Source organism: Bubalus kerabau, chromosome 2 (genome assembly GCF_029407905.1).
Source record: "Bubalus kerabau isolate K-KA32 ecotype Philippines breed swamp buffalo chromosome 2, PCC_UOA_SB_1v2, whole genome shotgun sequence".
Taxonomy (NCBI): Eukaryota; Metazoa; Chordata; class Mammalia; order Artiodactyla; family Bovidae; genus Bubalus; species Bubalus kerabau.
In genome coordinates this window covers 8,786,476-8,796,634 of record NC_073625.1, presented here as the reverse complement: position 1 = coordinate 8,796,634, position 10,159 = coordinate 8,786,476, and the positions used below count along the sequence as shown (strand labels likewise).

The window sequence follows — 10,159 nt, the reverse complement described above, 5'->3', positions numbered from 1 at the left end:
ATACGTAGTGGGGGTTACTCACGCTTAAAAGAAGCCTGTTTGGTCACATTATCTTCTTGGTAGAAAAATCAGAATTGTTGCATGTTGAAATCACTTAAATCAGGGAGTTTGCAGTAGCAAAGGCAGTGTATGTTTTTGAGACAGTTCACTACTCACCGCGTAGTGCGGTGACGACCTTGGGTCCAAGTTGTGACCACTGAAGCAAGCAAATAGGGGGGAAGAAAAACACACATTTATTTTTCTGGAGATGATGTGGCCTAAAACTCCAATGGCACAAAGTTTAGAACAAATGTCTGCTATGAACATGATTCACATCCACTTCCTAAACTCCTAACTCAGCAGCAAAGGGCATCAGATCAAGTTAGGAGGGCATGAAAACCTGCATCTGCCTTGCCTCCCTACCCTAAACAGTTGTCAGTTTCCCAAAGCCAAGTCGGATTCTGGAATCTGCCTTATACCCAAAATTCTTAGATGAGAGGTGAGAACAGTAACTCAGAAAATATCAAAAAAATGATTGATGTTTACGACCCGGATTTCTGGCAAACCTTCCTAGATTACACAATCAGGTCAACTGAGAAGAAAAAACACTCCACATCTGGGAGCTACTTGTTACTGCGATTGTATTTCTTTTTTTTTTTTTGGTTGGCTGAATTACAACCCCTTTAAAAGTTTTTCACATGGGTCCCCACCCCCTGCCAAAAAAACCCACCAAAGTGAGGTTCTAATACCATTTTCTCTGGAAAAGGGAAAACTATCTATATTCTTGGAAACGAAACATTATTTGAATCAAAACTGAAATTTCGAAGCAAAGGTCATACACTTATACTTGCTAGCTGAAGAGGAGTGTGAAAAGGCTAATATTCCTGAGTTTGTGTGTAGAAAAACAATCGGGAAATTTGAAGCACTGGGGAGAAAAATTCCACTTGCAAGACAGACATCCAAAATGGCTCAACATAATTTATTTTTTTTTTTAATGTTAAAATGTACAGAGTTCTTTTGAAAGTACTTGCTAGAAAGGGGGAAAAAAAAGTGATATTACATACAGGAGAGGAAGGAGACCAGCTGGCCCAGGAGCGCGTGACATGGAGAAGTACGAAGGCATCTAGGCACCCCTTCCCCGTAGCTTACAAGTCACCATGAACAAAGTACAAAGAGGTTACAAAACAGGAAAAGCAAATATAAACAGACAGGAATAGACTTAGCTTCATTTGTACATGCGGCTTTTAGAGGCATCTGGAGCTCTATTCACACACTCTAGAGATCTCTTTAAAGAGAATTTTTATCTTTCTTAAAATAGTTTTTAATATTCTACAACAAAGATAAAAAATTTTAAAGATGGAATGAAATGAAAAAGCTCTTATTTTAAAAGGCATCAAAGTCACTAACAGTGAGTTTTTTAAATTTCTTTTTTTAGAAGATTACCCAAGTTATCTTGCTAAAAATACATTTTTTTTTAAACAGAAGTGAAAAAATGACAGGTACCAATATTACTGTGTTGGATAATTTCTTTTATAATATAGAAAAGAACATTTTCTCTACAATAGTTCTAAAGTCACAAAAAGGCTTGTGGAAAAAGGGAGCTGCCCGATTGAAAATTGTTTTTTTTTTTTGTTTTTTTTTAAAGAAACAAAATCAAACACAACCGCAAACCAACAGAAACTGAATTCACGGCCCTCGTTTCAACAGCTTCTCCTTCTGCCCTGACCCACCCTCCTCCCAAGACACCTCCCTCCCCACCCACCCCGTCCCCACCCCAACCAGGAAGCAATGACAGCGCTGAAGAGTCGGCAGAGGGCAGCACAGGGCACGTTCTACACACAGGACGGGGGCTGGGGAGGTATATACAGAGACTGGTCCTACTCAGCCTTGCGCATGCTCAGAATGCTCAGACAGCGGTTAGGAGGCGGGATTCTGCCTTGTTCTACCTAACACGTTTAATTGAGAAAGTCAATTAAAGTGTGTATATATATATATATATTAAAAAAAACCAACAAACCTGTGCATTTGAAAAAATTTAATGCCTAATTTGTTACTTCAAAAATTTATCTATATAAAATGTACAAATAAAGGAGAGAATTTAACGCTTACAGGTATTTCTTTAAGCAGTACTTCCTCCTTTTGGATATTTGACTGCACATACCAAGTGGTATAATAGTGTCCATCTTCCAATGATGGAACATATATACGTATATATATACACATATATATATATACTTCTATATATATATATGTTTTTTTTTAACCTATCCCTGGAGCAAGTGACAAGAAGAGAATGGGCAAACTGGCTGCACAAGAGAAAAGAGAATGAAGTTGGAAGTAACATAGGAGCCTGCTAAAACCCTGCTGTCCAGATCTGCCCGACTATGCTGGTGGTTGGTCGATCCCTCTTCTCCTCAGCCTCTCCCCGGGGAGGGGCCGCGCATCCCGATTCGCAGGGGAAGGGACTTAGGATCTCAAAAGACAAAGGAAAACTAGAGGTATGTTATCACTGAAGTAGCTCTAAGACTCACGCCACGGTCTCCCTCACAACACGCTATCTGCGTCATCTCTTCCAACACAAAGTAAACAGTGTCAAAGGTTAGTCAGGTATTTCTCAAGTCGCTGACGTGTACAGTCATCCGCCAACCCTTTAGATGAGGATGTCAGAGGCTCATCGCCAAATCACCGGGGACTGCTGTTCACTTTAATCAGAGTCAGGAAGGCTCGAGAATCGAGACCCTTAAGAGTCTCAAGGTATGTACTAAAATCAAGAGGCTGCGAGGAATTATGTGCGTATGGCTGATTCACCAGGTGGTAAAAAAAACAAGAGGTTACATTCCTCTTTTGATTGTTAACTGACCATCTATTCCTCCAAGGCTGGATCAGGATTGCAACAGCTTTCCTCTGAGATTCTGCTGTTAATTGAGACTTACAGTATTTTTGTGTCTCTGAGTGCTGAGTGGGAGTAGTTTTTAAAAAATTATATTACACTTGATCTAAGAAAAACAAACATTTCAATGAAGTCCATCTATAAAGAAACATTCTTGGGGAAAGGTTTCAAGAGGTGTGTGTGTGCGCGCGTGTGTGTATGTGTAGGGAGTGGAGGGGATTTTAGGAGGAGAAGCATTTTCCTGCCTCGCTTTATTAATAATAATAATAATAATATTAACAATAATAATAAGTTTAAGGAGCTTGGGTTGTTCTCCATGTCCCCGTCCGAGTCTCCCATAAGTGCCTCCTGCTGGAATGAAGTAGGGAATGAAAGGCTGGGTGTGGAGGAAAAGGGTCTGGCTAACCCTCGAGATGTATATGTAACATTTAAAAATGACGACACTGGGAGCTGCAAACACTTGAGGGGAAACATACATTTTAAAATAAAATAAAGATAATTCACTTTTACACAAATTCTGTCCATGTGGCGTGTAAAGAAAGTAAGGCTCTTTTTAATTATGAAAAGATTTCTGTGCATGTTTCCCCTATCCCCAAATCCGTTTTTAGATGAGTTCTATTGTAAAATGTTCAAGATTGTGAAGAAAACCAAAACCCAGAACAAAATGAACCCCCCAAAAAAGAGAAGACCAGGTTTTCTAAAAAATAAAATAAACCAAAGAAAAATTCCTCTAAATCTACAGCAATATTTTAACTGGAAAAAAAGGTCCATTTTTCTCTGGTTTGTCAGTATAAAAGGTTCCTTTATTTATATATATTTAGGTTCTGAACGGCAAGTCCGTCTTGCTCATCTTCTCATGTAAGGTCCGTTGAGCGACTGCTTGGGCACGCCCGCCGCGTTCATGTAGCTGTGATGGGAGGGGCCCGTGTACATCACGTTTCCGTGCGGGCTCGGCTGCATAGGCTGCTGGGGGTAGGCCTGGCCCCCCATCACCCCCATCTGCATCTGCATAGGATACTGTGCTGTCTGGTTCATGTAGGCCGGGTTACTATGGTAACTGCTGTTCATCATGGGCTGGGTCATTCGATAGCTGTTCATGGCGTTCAGGGTGTTCATATTCATGGAATTGACATTATAGGCAGGGGTGGGCATCAAGTTCACCCCCATGTTCATGCCACGCTGCACAGCCAAGGCACGCGGGCCGGCCTGCATGGCAACCGCGGGCGGGCTGCGGCCGTACAGCTGCTGCTGGTGAGCCGCCGCGGAGGGCAGGGGTGCCGACTTGGAGCGGATGGAGATGTGCCCCTTGACGGGCATCTGCCCTTGCAGCCTCTGAGTGTGGGGAATGCCAATGTTGGTGGCAGACATGTTGCACTGCAGCAGAGGGGACGTGAGGTTCATGGTGGTGGAGGCCAAGTTCGGGGGCGGTGTCATGGTGGCTTGTGCTTGAGGGGTCCCCGCTAAGGGATGCGATGGAGCCAGCTGAGCCAGTCCCGTGTTGGACAGAGAAACACTGGTTGCATAGGAAGTCACAGCAGGAGAATGGCTATAAGGCATGGCATGGGGGTCCATAATGGTGTTGGTCAGCTGCTGCAACTTGGCCAGACTGAAGGTGGCCGACGGCTGGGAGTAGCTGCCGGCCCCGAAGTCCCCGGGGATCCGCTCGTAGATGCTGATGTTCCCCGCGCTGCCGGACTCGGGAATCTCCATGATCATGGGCGCCGGAGTGAAGCTGTTGTTCATGCTGCACTGCGACAGCGGGGGCTGCTGCTGGGGCGGGGGCGGGGGCTGTGGCTGCTGGGGCGGCGGCGGGGGTGGGGGCGGCGGCTGGGCTGGCGGTGGGGGCGGGGCTGGCGGCTGAGGCTGTGGCGGTGGAGGCTGCTGCGATGGCTGGGGCGGCGGCGGCTGCTGAGTGCTGGGAGGCCTCTCAACGGCACAGCTCTGCGGGGACTTGATGCCACAGTTGGCGGCGGGCGGGACGCTGCTCTGCGGCATCAGGCTGCAGCCGCCGCCCATGCCGGCCATCTGCTGGGTGACCACGCAGCTGTTCTGGGTGAGGCTGCTGGAGGACGACAGGCCGTAGGAGCAGCTGCTCTGGGAGGAGCTGTTCCCACAGATGCTGCCGCCCATGGTGGAGTCGTAGCTGCTGGGGTTCTCGTAGTTCTCTGTGGTGCTCTCGATGCTGCCCAGGTCGCTGAAGCCGCTGTCCACCACCTGCTGGGAGTGGTCGGATACGGAAGGCACGTCCATCATGGGGCTGGTCTCCATGTTCTGCATAGACGGGGCGGACAGGGATCCTTGCTCTGGGCTGATCTGGGTGTAGCCCCCTTCGAGGGCGGGCACGCTGGGGCTGCTGACCGAGCGCACCGACTGGCTGGGGTGGGACTGGACGGAGGACAGCGGGCTGTTGTGCTCAGAGGCATGGCAGTCCTCCACCAGGGCCAGCGGCGGGTCCTCGTCGGCCTGCGTGTAACTCTGCAGCGTCTGGCAGGCGGCCAGAGTCTCCTCGCAGTCCTGGTAGGCGCCCTCGTGCTCGCCGCGCTCCTCCTGCGTCAGGGACTGCACGGCCTGCACCGTCTCCAGGTCCAGCTCGCTGTGCGGGATCTCCTCCTCCTCCTTCAGCTCCAGCAGCTCCTCCTTCGAGCGCGAGTCCTCCTCGCGGTCGTCCTCAGAGCCCGGCATATGCTCCGACACCACGGACGCATCGTGCGAAGTCTGCTCCTCCTCGGAATCCGGTTCCGTCTCCTCCTTGTCTTTCGGGTTCTCCCCGCTGCCCTGCACATTAGGATCTAAAAAAGCCTCCCGGCCGCCAGGCTCCTCCTTGACGCCCTCCCGCGCCGGCGGCTCCCCCGGCTCCTCCTCCTTCTTGGCAGGCTCCAGGTGGCCGTCGTCCTCGTCGTCCGCATCGTGGTCTTCGCTCTGGTTTGTCTCCGCGGCCGTGTCCTCCTCTTCCTCGGGCTCCCGCCTGGCCAGCTCCTGCGGCGCCTCCTCCAACGGCCGCTGCTCTGCCGGGACGCGGGGCTTCTCCTCTTCCTCACCGGCCTCGGGCTCCTTGGCTTCGGCCTCGGGGCTGCTGGGCTCGGCGGGAGAGGCCGCCGCCCTGACGTCACTGCTGGTGGTGTCCTCCTCCTCCCCCTCCTCGACCTCCTCCGCTTCCAGAGGCAGCTCCTCCTCTTCCTTCCTTTCCTCCGTTAAAGGCAAGTCTTCTTGTGGTTCAACAGTTTCTTCGCTTTCTTCCATTTTGGATTTACGTCCCGCTTTTGGAAGGGGGACGATGGGCTCAACGATGCACTCTTGAGCAGAGAGGGGCACCATCTCCCGACTCAGCTTAAAGCCCGGCTTGCGACCAGGTCTCTTTTTCCAGTGGACTGGTTTGCGGCTCTTGCCCTTGGGCCATCCCTTCTTCTTCTTCATGGGCGTGGATGTATCTGGCTCAAGTGGAGCGTCCTTCACATCACATTTTCTCAAGAGAGACACTGGCTTTAGGACAGGAGTGTCTGCACAGGAAGGATAAAAAATAAAATAAATTACAGGATCTTGTATCTGCTAGTGCCTTTGTCCGAGCCCACATGTACAACAGAAATGATTTTATTATCACCCCAAACTCCTGACTATCATTTCTAAGTTAAGAATCTAAAGGAGAAACCTATTTCATGATATCCTCTGAAGTCACAGAGGGAACTGGCAGAACAAGGAAAAGAATTCTGGCCCACCCACCAGGTTCAAGTGCATCATCAAAGCCAACTGCACATCTTTGGGAAGTTACCCTAAGACTCAGGATCATCATTTAAAAAATGGAGATAAGATTTACAAGGACACAAATGCTAGTAGTGCTCACAGCTCCTTTAGACAAGCTGTCTTTACCATGTAAGTTACATACCAGCTCACTTATCCCCCCCCTCCCCCCCCCCGCCCATTTATCTTATTGCTTTGGTTTTCTTAGTTTCTACAAAATCATTACTTCAGGTAATATCATGAGCCCGCTACTCCAGGCCATGTCTGAGCAATCCTACAGGAACACTTCCCACCCAGTGTTGTGTTTGTGTAAAAAGAGCTGCAAGGCATGTAGTCCTGGACAAATACTGACCTGAAGCAAAGGGTTTACTAGAAATAAATTTGATATTAGCATCACTTTCTCACCATCACTTTTTCTAAACACTATGAAATATCCATAGTATAAAATTTACCATTTTAACATTTTTGGGTGTACAGTCTGGTGCAACATTAAGTACATCCACATTTCCCATTAATTTTTAAAAAGAAGACCAGGAAGGTAGGAACAGGAATTTTTTTAGGGGATGGGGAATGGAAGTGGTGGGACTAAAAAAGTATAGTTACCAGTAGTTACCTGAAAATAAACAAAGGAAATGGCTACATTAGAGAAAATTCTGTTCAATAGGAACTTAGAGGATACTATTTTAATCCATGATGATATAAGACAGAATTTTGCAAAAGTGCCACATTCTTTACTTTACAAAATAAATTTTTAGTTTCCTAGTTACATATCTCAAAATATAACACAATAAAATTCTGGAAAATCATGCACAATAAAGTAAAAACTTAAGTCATCACCACATTAAAAGTATTGATTATACAAAAACACGAGACTGAAGAAAATGCAAGTTGTCTACTAGATTTGAAATTGAGTGAATTTATTTTTAAAAGCCCAACTAGTCAGTACATAAAAGCTATAGCTTTATGCACCAAGCGTGGACACGATTCCTTTGAATTCGCCCAGCAAAGCAAAGCAGCTCAGTGTGACCCCAGCAAGGAGGCCACACAGCACAAGGCAGGAAATTCGGGCAACGATGTGAACAACTAGTTTGGGACCCAAGTCATATATCAGCCCCTTCTTTTCATCTTTAAAGAGGAAACGACAACCAGTCTAATCACCGGATTTTTAGCTATGCCATAAAATTTAACTTATTTTGAGGTACTGTTAGCCTTTTAATTAGAAATTTACTACTCGTTGAATAAGACATATTGCAGATATGATTCAGGAACAGATTTGAAGCAAGTCCAATTTACACAAGTCTGACCTTATTTGAGAGCCACTTCTAAGCACTTAGTCATTTAACTGTATTTACTGAGTGCCTATTTTAAGCACTCAGCATACACAATTAGCAGAACAGGCCAGGTCTGTAGACTGCGCACTCCAGTAAAGGGTTATTAATTATCTTCTTCACGCTAAGTCTCATCTACCCATTAACTAAAGATACACATAATGGCCGAGAAAGGACTAGGCAAAAAGAACAATTTCCGAACAGCAAGATTACTATCTGCAGAGGCAAAAACAGGTGCTATGGGGGAACTGGGAAAAAACACTCTGACAAAATGACAGAGAAGTAAGGCAGAAGGTGAGTATGAGCACACTCGACACAGCTCTTCGGGGGCTGCAAGTCGTTCTGCACTTGCTCGGTGGGTCATCTGCCCCTCACCCTCTCTTCGGGGGCTGCAAGTCGTTCTGCACTTGCTTGGTGGATCATCTGCCCCTCACCCTCTCTTGAGGGGCTGCAAGTCGTTCTGCACTTGCTCGGTGGGTCATCTGCCCCTCACCCTCTCTTCGGGGGCTGCAAGTCGTTCTGCACTTGCTCGGTGGGTCATCTGCCCCTCACCCTCTCTTCGGGGTCTGCAAGTCGTTCTGCACTTGCTCGGTGGGTCATCTGCCCCTCACCCTCTCTTCGGGGTCTGCAAGTCGTTCTGCACTTGCTCGGTGGGTCATCTGCCCCTCACCCTCTCTGCTGGAGGTTTTGCAGCTACCACTGCTGTATCTTTCAAAACCAGGAAACTACAACAAGCAACCACTCTGTGAAACATACCATCAGCATCATCTGACTCTTCGTCGTCGTCTTCATCTTTAGACTTCCTCTTAGAATCAGACCGACACCTGAGAACGTCCTGGGAGGCCAAGCGATGGAAGTACCCTCGAGAGAAGAGTTCGCTCTCATCCTCTTCTTCCTCCTCCTCATCAATCTCGAACGTTGGCTCTAACCTCGGCATCGGCCTCTCAGAGTCGGAGTCTTCAAAAGGCTCGTCTAAGACCTCCGTGGTCTCAGAAATGGTCTCTGTGACCACACTGCTATTGTGGTGTTTGCGCTTTCGGACTCTCCTTCTTCGGTGAAGAATTGGTTTCTATTTGAGAGAGAAAGAAGCATTTTATTTACGGTAATGAACACCATCATTTTCATTAATAACATGATTAATAGTTTTTAAACCTGACAGAATTAGCACGTATCAAATGAGTGCTGTTTGCCAAAAGACATTTTGAACATTATTTCAAAATACCATAGTTAAGATACTATATATACATAAAGTGTCATAGATACAAAAAGGATCACTGAAAACAACTTTGTAAAAGAATAGAGGAAAGAGTGGATGTTATCATTCCCCTACTAACAGTCCAGGTACATTTAGTACCCTAGGGAGCAGCCTATTTCAATACTGAAATGACACAAAAGCTAGTCTCTTCTCTTTTCCTCAAAAGAGAAAAGAAATAAAACACCGTACATCTCACAGCTCCACTGTGCGTGTCAGCAGAACCACCAGGAAGGCCGCCTTCCGCTGTCATGCACTATCCACAAAGAGCTACGGTGGAGCCTGGGAATGTGGAGTCGGGATAGATCTCCTTGGTGTTAGCGAGCATTTCAGAAATAAAACAAGTCTGGTGTTGGGACGTGGCACATTAGGCATACTTCTGTACTAGGGTTGATCTAACATCTTAAATCACATAACAGATACCACAAAATGGTATCATATATTACCAAAGCTGATCTAATTCAATCCCCTCAGTCTACAGAGGCCAGAAAGGTTACAGGACTTGCTTTAAGGTCACATCCAGTCAGTAAAGAAGTGGCTATAAAATTATTTGCGATTCCTAGTCAAGTGAATTTCTTCAAAACTTTACAAGCATCCTGTACATGTACTCACTGCCTGTTATAATACTCTCTTTTTACACAGGGAAATAGCATAATATTATTTTGTAAAAAGGCAACATGAGCCCGGGATGACAAAGATATATTCTTCACAGTCATGTAATGAACAGCAGGTTAATCAATTTTTCTCCACTTCAAACTCACTAGTCTTTCTAGTTGAGAACACAGTTTTTCAAACGAGGTTAAACATGGTCCTACTCTGAGGAGAAATGGCTGATCCGAGGACTGGGGCGTGAAAGTAAGTATCTATGAGGCCACACAGATATGTCAAGAAACAGGAAAAAATGGGTAATTCTGCCAAACAGAATTCCAAGTAATTAACACAGATATTCTGCTCTTCAGGAGCAGAGTATAACTT

At 46.5% G+C, this 10,159-nt stretch overlaps 1 protein-coding gene across 5 annotated transcripts in view; it reads right to left on the bottom strand.

The window, feature by feature from the left end:
* Window positions 1-937: 937 nt before the first annotated feature.
* KAT6A (lysine acetyltransferase 6A) overlaps window positions 938-10,159 on the bottom strand; it is a 108,680-nt gene continuing 99,458 nt past the window's right edge. For all 5 annotated transcript variants that reach the window (XM_055567008.1, XM_055567010.1, XM_055567009.1 and 2 more), the window contains 2 exons: window positions 8,689-9,001; window positions 938-6,366 (listed from right to left, as the gene is read on the bottom strand). In XM_055567008.1, the coding sequence (XP_055422983.1) occupies window positions 3,716-6,366; window positions 8,689-9,001 (2,964 nt within the window). In that variant the 3' untranslated portion in view covers window positions 938-3,715. The remainder of the gene's footprint in view (window positions 6,367-8,688; window positions 9,002-10,159) is intronic.